This window comes from Rattus rattus, chromosome 1 (genome assembly GCF_011064425.1).
Source record: "Rattus rattus isolate New Zealand chromosome 1, Rrattus_CSIRO_v1, whole genome shotgun sequence".
Lineage (NCBI taxonomy): Eukaryota > Metazoa > Chordata > Mammalia > Rodentia > Muridae > Rattus > Rattus rattus.
The window spans coordinates 124,779,462-124,799,090 of NC_046154.1; the positions used below are offsets into that span (position 1 = coordinate 124,779,462).

The 19,629-nt window shown below is 35.4% G+C and overlaps 2 protein-coding genes across 2 annotated transcripts in view; both read left to right on the forward strand.

The window, feature by feature from the left end:
• The window catches only part of Cnbd1 (cyclic nucleotide binding domain containing 1), a 320,853-nt gene that overhangs the window by 273,028 nt on the left and 28,196 nt on the right, over positions 1 to 19,629 (forward strand). Inside the window, exon 11 of the mRNA XM_032890379.1 lies at positions 16,610 to 16,677. Within this exon, the coding sequence (XP_032746270.1) occupies positions 16,610 to 16,677 (68 nt within the window). The remainder of the gene's footprint in view (positions 1 to 16,609; positions 16,678 to 19,629) is intronic.
• Positions 7,320 to 7,747, forward strand: LOC116889235 (60S ribosomal protein L31-like). Its single transcript, XM_032890389.1, has one exon. It carries the CDS (start codon positions 7,370 to 7,372, stop codon positions 7,745 to 7,747), a length of 378 nt encoding a protein of 125 aa, XP_032746280.1. The 5' UTR covers positions 7,320 to 7,369.

Consider the following 19,629-nt stretch of genomic DNA (forward strand, 5'->3'; position numbering starts at 1 on the left):
TTGCCTGTTTCCACTCATTCTGTAGCCCTCAAGGCTTCAGTCCTATTTCCCAACACCTGATGATGCCTACTACCATCCCCGCCACCTCGCTCCGACCCAAGTCCCTTCTTCCTTCTGCCCCCTGGGATTGCTTTCTTCTCCCAAGTAGAATTGAGGCATCCTCACTTGGGCCTTTTGACTTGAGAAACAAGGATTTTCAAGCAACTTTTATGCCTTGAGCAATGTTAACATTTGGTGCCACGGGAGTGCAAGCTGGTGTTATTTTAGGATAACTTAACATCCTTCCTGAATCCTATTTTCTCCTTTCTTTTATGTCTCCATGTTCTTCATTAGTGAATTAGACTCTTAATTGAGGATACACATCTAGAGAAGAAAGTAGTTTGATCTTTGTTTTAAAGTTCTTTGCTTTAAAATAAAGTGCAAAGACCTCACATGTATTTCAATTTATTTTTGGATAATATTTGAATCTAAGCTTTATCATTTTAGGAAAATTTAGCCTGGAACTCTGGTATAAAGGGCAGAATTCAAACTCAAGGTCAGTTTATGCTACATATAAAAACCCTGTCTTGTCCTAAGTCCAATATTATAACACAAAGACTTGAACTTCAATAACTTGAACCATCAGTGAATTACATAAAACATTTTCCATATGCATTTTTCTAAATAGCAAAAAAAATGATGTGAAAAAAGCAATAATGTCAAGACACAATTGAGTACATTAAGAGAGAACCAATATTTGGAGCTAGAAAACATGTATCAACTTCACACACAAGAAATGAATGCTTACAACACTGGCAAAACAACTTCACAGAGAGTAGTTTCTATAGCAAGATCTGAGTAGAACCCTAATCCCTTTAACTTTTGTCTCAGAGTGAATATAGTATTCCTACCAACCCTGCAAACTGCTAATTAATTGCCCATACAACTTAGCTACTTTTGCACCTAAATCAACCAGATATAGTTTTCCTCGTCTCTTATTCAGAACACCATTGAGAAACTGAGCCCTGAATTACATTGCGCAATTGGTACTCTGTGACATGTAACATTTAGTTGTTGAAAGACTGCCATTCTTGAGTAGAAAACTCCTGAACATTCAATGCAGCGTCTAGTTATATTATAGGCATATTTAAAAACAAAAGAAAGGCTTTAGATCTTGGAAAAAAATATCAGGATATTAAAAACATTGATTATTTTTGTAGCTACTATTAAGAATTTTCAAGAAAGGGACATAGTTAAGCCTCTCATGGTGCCATCAGTAAATAAAAGTTTATTTATAGATGCTTTTCTCACACTCATTGCTACACAAATTGAAAGACTGGTAATTTGGTTCTTCATATTATAAAAAATGTGCTATAATCTGAAGTCAATGTCTGATATATTGAGAAGCAGAATGGTAGAAAGATTATTAAATAAGATTAGGAAACAGGTAACTGTACTTTCAAAATAAGCCTGGCAAAAGAAAGGGTTGCTTTCACTATATATTGCTTTTGAAAGCATAACTAAACTACATTACTAGTCCTTGGAACTTTAATTTAATGAATTTGTCTCAGAAAGTGCTTTTGAGCTTTGTGTTTTTCAAAAAGCACCCGTATATGGTTTCTGACAAATGAGTCTTTCTCTTTAAAGAAGATCCTGAAATGTAGCCTGGAGGACTTAGCCATAAGTTAGGTTTAATGTATCATTTTATAGCCATTAATTTGTGAACCTGGGCGAAGTTATTCCATAAAAGCTTGCAGTGGCACTAGAAATTTATACACTCAAAATCTATTTATGAATATGTTTTTTCATTCAGAAAGCTAAACAAATACCTCAAAGTAAATACATAAATACATAGGAATCCTATTGAAGTTATAACTACATTGAAATAAACATAGTATCCTAGATAAGACCCTAGAATATTTCATTTTCAAAGGGATAGTTGACTTTCTAACTTTATACTAAAGTGGAAAATAAGGACTGAAGGCTTGTTCCGTCCAAAATAAAAAGGAATGTGTATCCATCTTAGATATACAAATGGAAAAAAGAAGAGCAGTGGTTTTGTCAAGGATGCCAGATGCTTAGGATAGCTTGTTGGGTGAGCAAGACGCCCTCCTCCTCGATGTGTCATTGAGTCTGATATGTGCTGGGAACTCGTGAAAGTGTGTTAATCAACATCATGCCCTTCCCTAATGTTGACTTTTCAGATGTGGTGTTTTCCTGGCCTCGATCGGTTATACAACAAACAATGCATATTTCACCACAGTTGAAAGTACCAAAGGGGGCCGAATTCATAACACACAAATTTCAAAATAGTGTCCAGGTGGGTTAAATATAGTAACAGCTTAGGTCCTATTTGGTAGGAAGTTAATATGGGTGAATTTGAAGATTATGGAAATAAGTATTAATATTGAACTCCGAATACCAGTTTTATCTTCCATAACTCAAAATACCCATATCATCTGATACAGTTATACTGACACATATCTCTGAAGGTATGAAGGGTCTTTCGTTCCTTGTTAATAATTAGCTTAGGAAATGATATGTGACCTAGTTCTAATTACTTTTAAATCCCTTGGAAGCTTTCCTTTGTACTGATATAAAATGCAGTAGTAAACCAACAAACTTTAAAAACCACATTTTTTTGTAGAACAGTATGTATCAGTAACTATTTACTATTTAAGAAAGTTTGGGTTGAATTTTTTCTTTTAACATATATGAATATAATGAGAAAGTTGTAAAAACATAGTGTGTGCAAAGGAACAGAGAGGAAAAACATTATCTTCGACTATGAGTTGATGAGTGGTTTAATCATAGATTGCTCCTTCCACTTGCTTTGTTAAGAAGTCTCTACTTGTTGAAATTGAAGCACAATGTCCTTAGTTTTCAGAAACATAAAAAAAAAAAATCCAATAACAGTTCACTTAAGGCCATGTTTAATTTCCATCTTGTTTTATAGGCTACCAGCACAGTTTTGCACTGACTTTCACAGGCAGGGATAACCTGAAAAGATATTTTAAATGTATCATATTTCACAGACACACAGACGCACAGACACACAGACACAGACACACACACACACACACACACACACACACTCACACACATACACACACACACACACACACAAGTTTAATCCACATTAAATCAACAAACTGTACTGTTGTCAATGTCATTTGTCAGTATATAACACACATTAATAACATATTATTTGGTGTTTGCAGTCTTTTATACTGGAATCAGACATGCTCCTTTAAAACTTTAAGCATCCATGTAAGAGCACCAGTGGAAGGGGAAGCCCTGGGTCCTGCTAAGACTGAACCCCTAGTGAACTAGACTGTTGGGGAGGGGCAGCAATGGGGGAGGGTTGGGAGGGAACACCCATAAGGAAGGGGAGGGGGGGGGATGTTTGCCGGAAACCGGAAAGGGAATAACATTAAAAATGTATATAAGAAATACTCAAGTTAATAATAAAAAAAAAAAAACTTTAAGCATCATTATTGCAGCCACTGTTTGTATTCATGTATACTTTCTAAGTTCCCTTTCAAATGTCTGTATTGAATCTTTCTACTGTGACGATCTCAGCAGGAATGAATACTGTTTTAATGACACTCAAGTAATTTTTTTTTCAAAACTTAGATGAAGTAGTTAGAACTCTAAAGAAACTTCTTGCTTATGAATAGGTAATATTTTATTCAAAACAAGAGGAGATCTCTGATGATACACTTCTTTCTTATTGTTTTAACCAAATGGAAATTTTAGAATACCATTCATTTTATACACAATCTTCTTGTTGATTAGAAGTAAATTCATATTACATTTGTGGTAATAAAATGTTTAAAAAATGTCCAGTAAGCAGAAAAATTTTTTCTCCTTCCAACTGAGATTTTCTGATTTTCTTTTTTTAAAGACATATTTAAGAATTTGATGTGTTACTACTCCCCATTAACGTTGGCATCCAGGAACCTGGTGTTATCAGGAGGTAGTCAAGCTCATGCTGGTCTTTCCCAAGATGCATTTCCCAAGAACTGCTTTTCTTCATGTCTGAATAGCATCACTCATGGCTTGACTGGAGGAAGGCACTGACCTCTGAGGAGGCCTTGCCTTTATTTGGTCATTTGAGTCACTAGATTTTGCTCCTGGCCTGTCCAACGGTTTAGTCATAGAAATATGTCCAGTCGGTGCCATAGAGTGTTCAGAGTTTTATCTCAATTACTTATTTGGTTAGTGCAACCAATCTATCTTCCTATCTTCATTACTTTCCACCTTGTCTCTTACTCCCTGCATCTATGCATCCATCCCTCCTTCCCTTCCTTCATTTTCTCTGTCTTAATTTCTTTCTTTCTTTCTTTCTTTCTTTCTTTCTTTCTTTCTTTCTTTCTTTCTTTCTTTCTTTCTTCCTTAATTCTCTCTCACACTCTCTCTTTCTCTTTCTTTCTTTCTCTTTTCCCCCTCCTTCCCTCCTACCCTTTCCTTCCCTTCTTCACTCCCTCCCCTCTGTCAGACTTTCTTTCTTTTTTCCCTCCTCTCTTTTTCCCTCCTCCTCCTCCTCCTCCTCTTCTCCTTCTTTACATTTTTTGTGAAGTTTACAGTTTAATGTTCAAAATGACCTGGAGCCTTATACATAGCCCAGACTGAACTTAGACTAATAATTTTCTCATCTTTCCCTCACTCTCAGATAACAAGCAAATGCTACCATGATTACTAGGATATGTTGTTTAAGGTGAGAATCTGTTTTATAATAAATATAGAGCTGCACAATGTGTACATTTCCAGATGACTTGTTAGTGTACATAGAACTCATATCTTTCTCTTTCTTGAGGGACTGTGGAACTATAGAAGCTACGCAGTATAGGTAAAAAAAGACAGGTTTATTGACTACTCCGTGACCTTTGCAGGTACTAAGCAATGGAAGCAACATTTGGTTTCAGACTTGCTGTACTGTGGTTCTAATACTGCAATACCCTGGAGATACTAAGAACTGATACTGCTGGTTTTAGAACACATTGAGAACCTTGATAGCCACTGTGCCCTACTTGATACCTATAGGTCATTCATCCAGATTGCCTTGATTTGTCCTATTTTAAACTCTGAAAGTTATATATAATGCTAAAATTTCAGATATCTCTATCAAATAAGCACTACCAGAACAAGGATATATGACCTTTCACATTATGAATATATTATATGTGGGTATAATCCTTTGTTTTTGTGTCTGAAAAAGGCACGTATATGACTAATATTGCATTTTTGAATCCTATCTTTGAGAGCTTTTCTCCTATACTTTTCTAAACTCCTTTCAAGGTAGCATAGGTAGACCTTTATGATTCCTGCTCATGAGCAAGAATGAATATAATTTTTGCCATGGAAGATTTTGTTATTCATATAAACTTCTTGCTAATAAGGCTATAAAAGTTAGAATAAGTCACTAAAATAAATGGTTATTGTATTCTGTTCTTTATGTGGCTGAAAATTAAGTAGATAACCATGTATTATTCAGATCAAATAACTAAGTATAATATTATGAAACTTTAAAATCAGTCTCTCCCTACCGAACTTCTGTCTGTCTATCTTTCTGTCTCTCAAACACACCACACCATACCACACACACACACACACACACACACACACACACACACACAGTGTCACATACATACATATTCACATACATCAACAAACATACCAAATACTTCTGACAGTTTTACGTTCAAAACTAGTAAAAAAATTCTAAATACTTACCAAGTGAATCTGTGACACTTTTCTTGAGTCTGCAATGAGCAGTGAGATTATGTTTGCCAAAAGAGAAAGAGACCATGAATCAAACAATGTCATTAGCACCCAGGATCTGCTATAGCACTGACTTAGGGAACTAACATTTCTTGAAGATAATAGGAAACACTACAAAATTTAATGTGCATAATCTACATAAGGTATCTTAAAAAGGATCTTTATGTTTATATCTGAATAAAATCTGGATGTTTTTAGTGAGTAAACAGGAGAATATTGCAACAACAATGGATGTTTTAATTTGAAGGGGGAGTATTTTTAAACTATCTTAATGAAACCTGTTAATTTATATAATAAAAAAATGAGTGCTGGCATTTATAAATATGAAGTAAAAAGCAAAATAGTGCTAAATAATAAAATGTGAATAATAAAAAGGTAAATATACACTGAACAAATAGGAAGAAAATAGTAAAATAAAGAAGAGCAAGAAATATGGCTTAGGGGTTAAAGAGGCACTTGTCATACAAACCTGAAAACTTTTGTTCAGTTGGGAACCATGTAAAGTGAAAGGGAAACATTTCCCTAAAGTTGTACCCTGACCTCCAGATGTAAACCTCAGTATAAATGTGCCCTCCCTCAAGTCATAAGCACACTCAATAATAGTAGATTTTAAAAAGGCAAAATACATATTTAGAGCTTCTTAGCAGCAGAAACTATATGAGATATTAAAAGTACGAAAAAGTATAAAATGTCACATGAGCAAACAAAACAACATATATAGACATAAATCCTATTAAAATCAAAGAAAACCTTTAATAGAGATAAATCATTTTTGTTTGGTTTTAATCTGTTCTTTTAATGATGCAACACACACACACACACACACACACACACACACACACACACACACACACACATATATATATATAATTCCATGTGAGGAGTCACATGCCTGATACTATAAATCTGACGAAGAATATTGTTGGAAGTTTACAGCCTCCAAGAATGAGCTACTTTTATTGTTCTGCTAAATGGACAATGTGCCGATCTGCATTTTTAAATTCAAGTTTCTATACTTAGAAGTTAGTGCAGCTCTCAGACCTCAAAATGCAATGTGCGTACACACACACACACACACACACACACACACACACACACACACACACACACGATGTAGCTTCAAGACAAAGAAGGCAGACTTTGACAAAAAAAATTCTAAAGTAAATTTCACAGTTCTAGCCAGGGATAGAATAGATCATTGCAACTTGCAGTAACTACCACCAATAGAATGCACAGTCAAAATTTCTGACCCAGAACTATTCCTGTAAACGAACAACAGGGACAAAATTGGAGAAGAGACTGAAGGAAAGGCAGTCCAATGGCCAGCCCAACTTAGAATCCATTTCATGGGAGGGCACAAGGCCTGACACTATTACTGATTCTATGATGTGCTTACGGATCAGAGCCTGAAGTTCTACTAGCAGCTGACTAGCAGCTGACTTAGGCAGAAACAGATACACTCAATTGAAGTCTGAGACCCCTATGGAAAAATGAGGGGATTGTTTGAAGAAGCTGAAGGGGAGAGTGACCACATAAGAAGACCAACAGTCGGACTTTCCATCCCACAATCCCTCGCGCCCTTCCTTTCCAACTTGGGCCCGGCAGAATGGCTCCCGCAAAGAAGGGTGGCGAGAAGAAGAAGGGCCGTTCTGCCATTAACGAGGTGGTGACCCGAGAATACACCATCAACATTCACAAGCGCATCCATGGAGTGGGCTTCAAGAAGCGTGCTCCTCGGGCACTCAAAGAAATTTGGAAATTTGCCATGAAGGAGATGAGAACTCCAGATGTGCGCATAGACACCAGGCTCAATAAAGCCATCTGGGCCAAAGGAATAAGGAATGTTCCGTACCGCATCCGAGTACGTTTGTCCAGAAAGCGTAGTGAGGATGAGGATTCACCAAACAAGCTCTACACACTGGTAACTTACGTGCCTGTTACCACATTCAAAAATCTACAGACGGTCAATGTGGATGAGAACTAACTGCTGAATGTCAAATAAAGTTACAGAACTGCCAAAAAAACAAAAACAAAAACAAAAACAAAAACAACAGTCTCAGATTACCCAAACTCTAGGGAGCTCCCAGAGACTGAGCCACCAACCAGGAACATACACAGGCCAGTCAGAGAGCCCTAGCACATGTATAGCAGAGATCTGCTTGTTCAGGCCTTAGTGGGAAAAGATGTGCTTAATCCTCAAGAGACTTGAGGTCCCAAGGAAGGCAGAGGCCTGGTGTGGGGAAAGCATCCTATCAGAGGCAAGGGTAAGGAGGAATGGGAAGAGCTATGGGAGATAGGACTGATAGGGGTGGGCAATGACTGGAATGTAAGTTAAAAATAACCAGAAAGATAGAAATAAACTTTGTTTCTTAAATATAATCTCCAAATACGGTTTCATAATAAAAGTATGATATATACATTATAATTATATAAAAAATTATATAAATACAGTTAATTGAAAATTATTACATACTTTCAGCAATCCAGGAGTAATTGTATATGAAACCTAGGATAGTCTTTGACAATTTTGAAGTATTTAACTTGCCTATATAGACGTTTTTCACTTAGTTCTAGAACAGGTTTGGAAAGCAGTCTTTGCCATGATGCAAACTTGTACTTACTGGAGATACTGACAGTGCTTCAACTTTAATGCCCAACTTCAAGACAAACATTAAAAGATTTTGTTGAGTTTCTGAAAGAAAAAATTAAAAAAAAACTTATTTATATGTGTATCATAATACCCACCAGCTGCAAAGCATTTTTTTTAAAGGATGACTTTTGAGAAAAAAAAATGGGGCAATTGTTTAATGACACCAAAAGATATAGGTAACATTGGGAGAAATAATAGGGTTAACTAAAAATAGTGAAAGTTTAATGTGTGTTTCAAAAGTCATTATTTGTTGCAATCATTACTAAAGCCATGTGATGATAATAAGAAATTTTAAGTCAATATTTGTGTGAACAAGTGTAAGTGTTCTCAATAGTGGCTCAAAAATTAAATTGCACATCATTTACAAAGCACTACATCAAGGTAGATTCTATCCCAAGAGTAGAGGTTGGTTTCTGAATTTATTGTAGCTTAAGTGATATCAACTGGCAGTGTAGTATCAACCATTTAAATTACCACCTTGATAAAACTGGAGATTTCATCAGAGAAGTTTTTCTCTTGCTGCCTATGGGATTTCACATAGAGACTCATAACTAGATTATTTGCACAGAGTAAGGTTGGAACACTCAGCCCTAAATGGGATATATGAATGATACCTCTCCCTGCAAGGCTCTGGGATCTATTTGTAAGACAGGTAGGCAGCTCATTGGAGCCAGAGGTAGTGGATGACTCCCAGGAGTAAATGTCTTCTAAACACAACAAATATAATGCAAGTATAAACAAACAAGGACTGTCACATCCCACACAAGATCAGTATAAGTTAAACCAGACAAAAACTCTAGCACCAAGAAGAGAAAATGAACACAAAGTCCAACCCTAACCAAGAAGCCATTTTCAATTGGTCGCTGCTAGGAGAAAAAAAAATCAATAGTGGAATGACACTGGGTGTAGCAAGTACACTTCATGGCAGGTTACATGCTCAGGAGTAGGTGTTTTTTTTAAAGAGTTGTATACAACACTAGTCATGAAATTTGTTTGCATAGTCTTGGGATCTAGCTCATATTTTTGTTTTTAAGTCTTTTTGAAAATTAATTATCTACACCCAAAATGTTTCTCCCCTCCCAGTTCACCGTCTCAGGGTTCTTCACCCCAGTTTTTATTTTGAATCTCAATATTATGAATTTTCTCAGAATAGCAAACTCAATTCATAGCCTATGGCATGTCTTAGGGAACCTGTTATTTTTCACACCTCAGCTTTTTATTATAAAACTGGTTCCTTCTACTGACTTTCAATAACTATGCCAAAGCTTTTAAGCAAGCAAGCAAGCAAGCAAGCCAGCCAGCAGCAAGCAAGCAAGCCAGCCAGCAGCAAGCAAGCAAGCAAGCAAGCAAGCAAGCAGCAAGCAAGCAAAAAAAACCAACCAATCAACCCAACCAACCAACCATCCAACCGACTGACCAATCAACCATACATCTCATTTGGGTTTTGTTTGCTGCTGTTTGAGGTTGTCGCAATACATACCTCTGGTTGTCCTGAATTCACTATGTAGAATAGTCTGGCCTCGAACTCATTACAGATCAACCTTCCTCTGACTCTCATGTGCTGGAATTAAAGGTGTGTGCCACTATGCCTACCTTAAAAATATGTTTCAAAGAAAACTCTTGAAAAAAATTAAAAAATAAAACAGAAAAACTAATGCGGACTAGTCACAGAATAAAAAAAAAAAAAAAAAAACCCTTAAATTATTATTAACTTATTTGGGCCTGGTATATAGAGATGTGTTGCCTTTCACTAATAAAGCCAGCTTTTTCCTAAAGAAGTTTGCCTTTATTTTATCAAGTTTTATATGAGAGCCATGGATCTGGAGAGATAGTTCCGGGATTAAAAGTATATACTGCTCTTTTAAGGGACTCAAGTTCAGTTTCCAGTACCTACATTGGACAGCTCACAGCTGCCTGCAACTCATCTGTAGAGGATCCTATTCTCTTTGTCCTTGGGAAACAAATAACGCCTATATCAGCATGTACGGGCAGACATATAAGTGCTTTAAAACAAGCCTTTTAAATGCAAGTTTAAACAACAGTGTGATACCATTTCGACTTTATAGTGAAAAGAGTATGGGTTATTTTACACTAGTCAGCACAAGAAAAGTATAGAATCTTTAAGCATAACTGGTAAGGATGCAAAATGGTTGTTTAGAAGATAGTTTTGGAGTTCTCAAAGAGAAAACCATGAGTTTTCCCATGTCATTGCATTTCTATTTCTACATATATACAACAGGTTTAAAACAGATATCTATACAGTTTTTATGTTCAAAACCACATTATACATATGTGTAATAGCTTCAAATGGGGAACAACTAAATGTCAATCAAGTGATGAATGAATAAAGAAAATACAATATACCATATTCTATAAGTTACCCATCCATCATGAATAATGAAGTACTGACTTATCCTATAAACTTAGTTGAAAAAAAAACATTAAAAATTATGCCAAAAATCCCAGGTACAAATGTTACAAATTATGTTAAGAATGGAAAATTGTACAAAATGTAAAAATTTGTAAAGATGCAAAATGAGTGAGTGTTTACAAGTATGTGTGGTACTGGAAATGGAGAGATAGGGCTCATAGGCATATTGTCTTCATTGATACAAATTTCCTGGAACTCACTGATGAATATGTTAAACACTAACACGTTGTGCATTTTAAGTGGGGGAGTTTTATGAACAAATGTGATATCAAAGTAAAAAATATCAATAGTAGTATGTAAGTTTGAAGAAATTTTATAAGGCAGAACACATATTGTTTTTTTTTCTATCACATTTCATCATATTTTAGAGGATGAGTCACAAGAATGTGTCCTACAGTTAATCCTGACAAAACAGAGAACATAAAAATTCAATTATAGGGGTCGGGGAAATAGTTCAGTGGCAGAGCGCTTGCCTAGCAAGCGCAAGGCCCTGAGTTCGGTCCCCAGCTCCGAAAAAAAGAAAAGAAAAAAATTCAATTATATTACAACAAAGAAAAATTGTCTTGAAGGACCCATGGATTAACAATACATACAGAGGAAATTGTAAAGAATTTATATTTAAGTGAATACACTTATTCTATATCAAAATTTATTGATTGTAATAAATGACATTATGTTTGTAGAGAATCTTAGAAATGATAAAATACAAGAAATGAAAACAATAGGTTATCATCAGTGTCATAATATTTGAAATGAGTTGCACAAACATAAAGAGAGAGGGGGGAAGGGAGGATGGGGAGGGGAGAGGGAGAGGAAAGAGGAAGGGAGGGGATGAGAGGGGGAAGGAAGGAGTGGGATGGAGCAAGGGATGGGGAGAGGAGGGGAGAGGAGAGGAAAGGGCTTGGAACACAGAGCTCCCATCAAATCCCTACCATTAGAGCTTAGAAAACCCCATGGAATAGGAGGCAGACAGAGTGCAATAGTTAAAGGAGATAGACGTCTCCAGTAGAACAAGGCCCTCTAAATCGACCAAGGAAAGCTCATAAGAATTCAGAGACTAAAGCAGCAAGCACAGGGCCTACATAGATCTTTACCAGGTCCTCTGCACATATACGATACCTCTCTGTTTAGTACTTTCATAGAACTCATGAATGAGTGGGTCTATGATTCTTTTACCTTTCTTTCCTTGAGCTCTTTTGCTTTTGTTGTTTTGTCTTGTGCAACTATGATATGATGGTTTTTGGTTTATCTTACTACATTTTATTTTGTTATGCTTTGATGTTATTATATTCTTTTCTAATAAGAGAAAGAAAAGTTCTGAATTTAGATCAGAGGGAAGTTGGGATCAAACTGAGAGGAAATATAATCAGGATATATTGTATGAGGAAAGAGTAGATTTTCAGGAAATGAGTTTCAAGGAATAAAGTAATCATCAAAATTAACAAAACATAATTTGCCATTTGGAGTCAGTCCAACAGCAGAAAGTATTATTAAAGTAGCAAGGTAACTGAAAAGAAAAATGAAGTTGATAAGACTAGTAAGGAAGTTTACACAGAAGAAGAGAAATGATTTATTTCTTATATGAATATGATAAAAGCATGCAGGTGGTGGCTTTTAGAAACCAAAACAGGCTATTATAATTATCTATGACAATAAATTTAAATATTTAGAGGAAATAAAAAAATTCGGAAATATAAGCACCAGAAAAATCACAAAAAAACTGTGAGTTATATTGTGTAATGCTCTCACTGCCTTAACTGTTTTTAGCCTGTGAGTTTTACAAAGTATTTTAAAGAGACACAAATTAATTCTGTACAAAAGACTATATGTTCTATCATATATAGTAGATGATAATAGTTTTCTGTTCTATGAACCATAGTGATAGTACTTCTGCTCCTACTTGACAAGGACAGAAAAATATTAGCTAGTCTTAAAACCAGTCATAGAATTTGCTGTAGTTGCATACTGTTTGTGTGTGTGTGTGTGTGTGTGTTTGTGTGTGTGTGTTTTGTACTTTTTATGTATTCTATAGTTTATCAATTTCATCCCACAAATGTAAGTTTAGTTTAATATCCAAAACTTTACAAATTTCATTTCAATTTTAGAATGAAAGAGAAGCATCATGTATCTCTTCCCAGAAACTGTTACTGTTTTGTAGAGCGAGCTCAGATATAGGCCATTTCTTTCACAGCTAGTGAGCTTTAAAGCTCCACATACACACGCTCATGAAAATCTGTCAACTCTTGAGGGCATTCTTCTTTGGGGAAATCGGCTAACAGCAGGACCCTTTGAATTACATCCTGCAGATCAATCTGACATTACTTTTCCAGCTGTTCCTCCTCAGGACTTTCTACGAGTACAAAGGAGAGGAAACAATAATTCTCTTATGACTACCATAATTACTGAAATGGAATCACCTGATATTTCTGCACCCATCCCTGCCCATTAAATGTTAGAAATGGAGTGAAAATCCCATGTACCAGAATCAACTGAAGCGCAGAAATGTGTTTTGTGCACTTTGACTTCTGTCTTTCCAATGAGTAGAGCTAGAATGAAATGAAAGTGGATTGTTATTCAGAATACTTAATATGTTAATCTGGCCATTATACAATTAGTATTCTATTCTTCATTTGGAGACCTTTTTCTGATATACTTGATTTCATTTTCTAAATTATTAAATGTAATATTATGATATAGGTATAGGAAAGTTGGCATATAAGAAAAATTATGTATAATATAGGTAGCCTAAATTATGACAAACAATATTTCTGTTTAGATTAGGCAACAAACCACAGAACCAAGACAAAGTTTATGCAACTTTTGTTGTCTTATGTTAATTCACAATAACAGAAACAGTATCTAAATTTTGCTAAAGCATCTACTTTAACTTTATATCAAGTTAGATATTCTCTGACTAAATCCTGACGAGGCTACTTGTTTGGTTTTCCTGAGAGGCCGAGTTATCATTTGTCAAATTGTGACAGGATTAAATACAGTATGTAGATAAATAATTCACTTACTTTAAAAATCCTCTGATAATCACATAATACCACAAGAATCCTGTAGGGTGGCATTTAGTGATTTAATATTCATGAACAAATCCGAATTATCTCTATTTTTTTCTTATTTCAGAAAATTTTATCTCTTCATCTTAAAGACCTAGAAAGTTTATTCAGAGATTTAAATAGTCTAAGCCTATGCCTTCATCTAATGCAATATAAACAATTTTATTGGTGTGGAAAAGCTCAGCATCATTTCTAACAAAGGAGCTCCTGATAATTCTCTTGAATTATAACATTGTATGAGACTGCACTTGGGATGGTCGCATTGCATGGTGAAGAAGAAAGAAGAATGCGATGGAGCAAGTAATGATAGGGAAAGAGCTAGAAGCCTTGATCTTTGTTGGTTTTCATATTCAGTTTCTATTAGGCCATGTCCTAAGACTCTGTAACTTTATTATTTTGTTTTTGTCGTTCTTGTTGTTAACTATTTTTACTTCACCTGTTTTCTTTGTTGTTGTTGCTGCTGCTATTGTTGTATTTTTTTCTTTTATTGGACATTTTATTTAATTACCTTCATTCCCTTTCTCGGTTTCCCATCCCTAACCCCCCTATCCCATCTGCGCTCTCCCTGCTTCGATGAGGGTGCTCCATCACCCACACACCCACTCCCTCCTACCTCCCTGCCCTGACATTCTCCTACAATAATGGGGCATCGAGCTTTTGAGCCTTTGCAGGACCAAGGGTCTCTCCTCCCATTGAGACCAGGTATGCAGATGAAACCATAGGTCCATCCCTGTGTTCTCTTGGGATAGTGGTTTAGTCCCTGGAGGGTCTGGTTGGTTGATATTGTTGTTCTTCCTATGGGGTTGCAAACCCCTTTAGCTCCTTCAGTCCTTTCTCTAACTCCTCTATCGGGGACCGGTTCTCAGTTCTCAGTTCAATGATTAGCTTTGAGCATCTGCCTCTATTTGTCGAGCTCTGGCAGAGCATCTCAAGAGACAGCTGTTATCAGTCTCCTGTCAGTTTGCACTTCTTGGCATCCGCAGTATTGTCTGGGTTTGGTGTTTGTATATGGTATGCATACCCCAGGTCATGCAGTCTCTGGATGACCTTTTCTTCAGTTTAGGCTCCACACTCTGTCTTAATATTTCCTCCTGTAAGCATTTTTTGTTTTTCCGTCTAAGAATGTCTGACACATCCACACTTTGATCTTCCTTTTTCTTGAACTTCATGTCTCCTAATTGCAATTGTCTTGGCTTGAGCATGGCAGACTAGTCAATGATTCCCAGCGACATTTCTGTTTCTACCCTCATGTTCTGAGTTTATAATGTGCTACTAAACTTGCTATTTCAAAGTTCTTCTGAGGACTAAACTCAAGTCCTAATGTTTGCATACCAAACATTCTACCAATTGTGGTTGATCTACAGAATTATTTGAATCCCATAAATTTTATTGAAAATATCTTTTTTCTCAGGTTTAAGTCAGTTTATTTTAATAACAGAATTAATGTGTGTCTCTGCACTCAGATCTTATGACATCTTTGCCATGGGGTTTTGAGTAGGTTTACAATTACAAGCATGGAATCTGTGTAGCTCAATGAGCTACAAACCCTACTACCTTTGAGTTTCCCCAGTGTGGATCTGTCCAAATATATCTCGACTGCCTGTGACTTGAATGTATATGAATTTTATTTATTTTACATAGAACTTTCTGATATTTCCTAGATAGAATAAAGATGATTAATCTCTCTGTAATTTCATTACATAACCTTTTTCTACTTAAAATATGTAATGCTCACTCCTCAGGGATGTTAATTACTCATCACTTTATGGCTAAATACAATGTTCCATTGTGTGTCCCTCATTTTCTTTATTAATTGATCTATTGATGGGTGTCTAGATTTATTCTACTCCCTAGATTTTATAAAGTATACAGCAAATGATGTATGTATACTGCACATATATATCCTGTATATATCCTTCGTCAAATAACAGATAATAGGTATATGATAGTTCTAACATTACTTTTTACTTTTTTTGTAAATCTTTCATTCTAATTTTCATAGTGACTTTACCAGTAGTAGGAAAGGATTATTCTCTCCCTACATTGCCATAAACATTTGTTGTTTGTGTTCTTGGGGATAGTTATTTTTACTGGGGTAAGAAAGTTAATTTGTAATTTTCAAATGTCCAAAGAAGTAGAAATTTTTTTCTATTACTTATTAACTTGTTTTACTGTGGCTACCCACAGGAACCTCTTTTATGTTTTAGAATCTAGACTTTGCCAAATTTCAATAATCATACTTCCTTTTAACTTTCATTGACAACATATTCTATTCTATTTGTAGGACAATTATAAATAAATTTGTTTTACTTTCATAAAGCCATACATTTGAAAGATAAATTGTATGTTTTCTCTTACTTCTGGTCACCTCCCTATACCTTAGGAACGTGGCATGCTTTAAAACAATAAAACGTAATATTTTCAAACTCTGCAATGGAAAGGATTCTTCTAAGTGTACATCAGGAATAATAATTTTGATTATGCTGTGCACACTGTGACAACTAGAGTGAATCATTTATGCTCCAATTTATGAGATTATGTGGTTTTCTATATATGTGATTTGGGATGAGTAGATAAATTCGTTTTATTACTAAAGAAAATCCAATTTTGTCATTTATTTTGACATAATAAAGAATGAACAAATTTTGGCTTTTTCATTATTTTTAAAATAATATTATTATTTTTCTCATTTTCCCATAGCACTGGATCCACTAACCAAGGAACTTATGATTCAAACAGCAAAACCAACTTTTGGGCATCTGACAGAAGTAAGAAAAGTATTCATACTAAAGTAATATCATTAGTTATGGAAACTAAATGCTGATAATTATTTCTGATGCTCTAATGCTTTTTTTCATCCTCACTTTAGTTCTTTAGGAAACAACATGATAAGAAACTTAAAAAGAAAATATTTGTTATGATTCATCCACTTGTATGTCTACTTTTACTGTGAAAATATTTTATAGTATGACTTTAGGCTGCAAAATCTATTATGCAAAATCTACCTCACCAGAGCTGTAGGTAGCCTTACTTTGAAGGTATTTACATTTTAAAGAAATACTATAAACTTAAGCAGATACTTCAAAGATGTGGTTGATTTTTGTTTGGGAATTTTAGTTGTAAGTTGCATGTTTTATGTGAATAACATTATGGATATGATATTCACACATAGATATATGCCTATATACATATACAAATACATACACACATACTATGTTTATCTGAATAAAATTGTATCTTTAATGTGCTTGTAAAGGACATAGAGGCTTAGTGTTTACTACAATATTAATTGTCTCACATGGTATACTGAAAAATGTCAATAGCAGACTAGAAGGACCTATGGGAAGTCCATCTGTATTACAGGCATTGATCCTCTTGAAAAGCAGCTAGAACTCAATTGGACTAAACATCCCTATGGCTATATGTAAAATGTGGCACATCTTCTCTTATATAAATGTCACATGAGAAAATGGTAGAGAAGTCAAAGGACATGGGAAATTATTTTGATGGCTTAGCTCTACAAGATCTTTGAGGACTAGCAATGACTAAGTGACTTTTAAAATGTTGACTTGTTTATAGTATGGTGTTAAGTTACAGCCTCCTTCTTTTTCCAAAGTTTACTGAAATCCATATGATTCTATCTGATGCTTTTGATGTTTATTATCATTGGAGTTAGACGCATGCTAAGCCCTTTCAGGATGAAACTTTGATGAGAACATAAGTTTCTCTAATCAAGTTAAGGAAGTGAAATCTGTATACATTTTGGGAATTTCTGTTGGATTTGAAAACTGAGGTGAAACATTTAGTTGATTTTGGGCTAAATAAAAGATGTGATAAGATGATAATATTTCATCTTCATATTTTCTCAATAATAAGCCATGATGCTAGATGAAATATCACCTTGAAGGACTGGCATTATGAGATAAGAATTTGCAAGCATTGATGATTCCTGTTAGTACCAAGAGCAAATCACATTTCTAGAACATATTTTCCTTCTGCTGATATAAGTACAGCTTTGTCTGACTGAATATAAAGAAGCAAGTCTGGAACAGAGGAAAGATGATATTCTTTACAGCTGTGACATCAGCCAAGTGTAGGAAACTATTTCTCAGGAGATGTGTGGAAGGGTCTCCTTATTTAGGAGTAGAGCTTCAATTTGGAGTCAGTGGTACCCTGAACACCACAGTAAATCTTAGGTAAAAACAACCACAACAATATATCTACATAATAATGTATTGTATCATATACGAATATATTACTATGTCTATAAGTATTATATAAATGGAAGAAAAGGCTCAATTCTTTTAATGTAGAAAATGTGTAACTTTTTCCCAAGTAGCTAAGTATAGGAAGGACCTGAAATGCAATATCTGAGTATCTGGAAATGCAAAGGAGTATCTGGAAATGCAATCTGGGTTATACTTCCCACCTTTGCTGCCAAAATGGAATATCTTGTCTATTAGGAGGAGCAGACAGTTGAACAATAGTTAAAGAGAATAATGTAGATCAAGGAGAAAGTTTTAGATTGGAAATTTGTACAGAGGGGATTTAGAAGAATTCTCAAATTAAAATATTTCATGCATTTTCAGGATCAGGTTTGATGTAAGTTCCTTTCCCCTCAAAATTTTGATTGCTCGTTAATAATTGTTATGTAGATAGATTGTTTTTCAGTGCTGAGTAGAAAAATGTGCCAAGTCCTTCTTCCAATTTGGTGGAGACATGCCTGGGTTCTGCACACTAAGCCACCCATATCTGTGCTAAAAAAAGACAAATAAAACAGAACCATTTACTATGGCAATGTGTTATGATCATGTACTCATTTTTAACTCTGTCTTTGTCACTGTGCTCTTTTTATGACAGTTAGTGAGCTGCTTAAGTTTTACATTCCCCAAGGCATCTATTCTGGTACTGCGCCAAAAGTAGCATCATTTTGTTGACTATTCTGACACAGTCAAAATGTAGTGAACAAATCATATGCCTAAGTAGCACACATTTATAAGTTTGATATACTTTATTTGTGCTGATAGGCATTTTTCCACAGACATGAAAGTAATTTTACTTATTTACCTAAATGAATTCTATATATAGCTGTTTGCCCATATAACTAGATGTTAATCTATCTTTTCCTGTTGGTACAAGGAAGACCATTCTGTGAACACACTCTCTCCCTCCAAGTCAACAATCCAAGGTGTAATCTGAATCGCTTCATATTTTTATCTGTCAACTGATCTGGAATTAGCTATAGACTATTATTTGTGATGTGATTTAGTTCCACTTGGAAAGGAGAAGAAAGCAACCACAAGAGGGGTAGGAGGGAGGGACAGGAAAGGGAAAAGAGATGGGGATGGTGGGAGAGGGAAACATGATCTGGTATTGGGTCGGGGAAAAGGACTAAGCCCTGATGGCCAGCAAAAAGAATGGAAACAGGTGACCTCAGGAGGAAGGAGGTTGGGAGGACCCTCTAGAATATACCAGAGACCTGGAGAGTGAGGAACTCTCAGGACTCAAAGGGGGTTACTCTAGGTGAAATGCCCTACAGTATGGAGAGGGAACTTATTGAACAAACCTCCAGCAGAAAGATATGGCATCAATTCAGGGACAGGGGTTGCTATCTCACAGTAAAGGTCTTTCTTAATAACTCCTACTTCCCATTGAGTGTACTGCCACAATTGTTACAAATCAAATGACAAGCCTCAGATTTCTGTTGTATTTGCTTGATA

Excerpts from the sequence above, each read along its gene's own strand:
- LOC116889235 (XM_032890389.1), top strand. The coding sequence starts at position 7,370 with ATGGCTCCCGCAAAGAAGGGTGGCGAGAAGAAGAAGGGCCGTTCTGCC.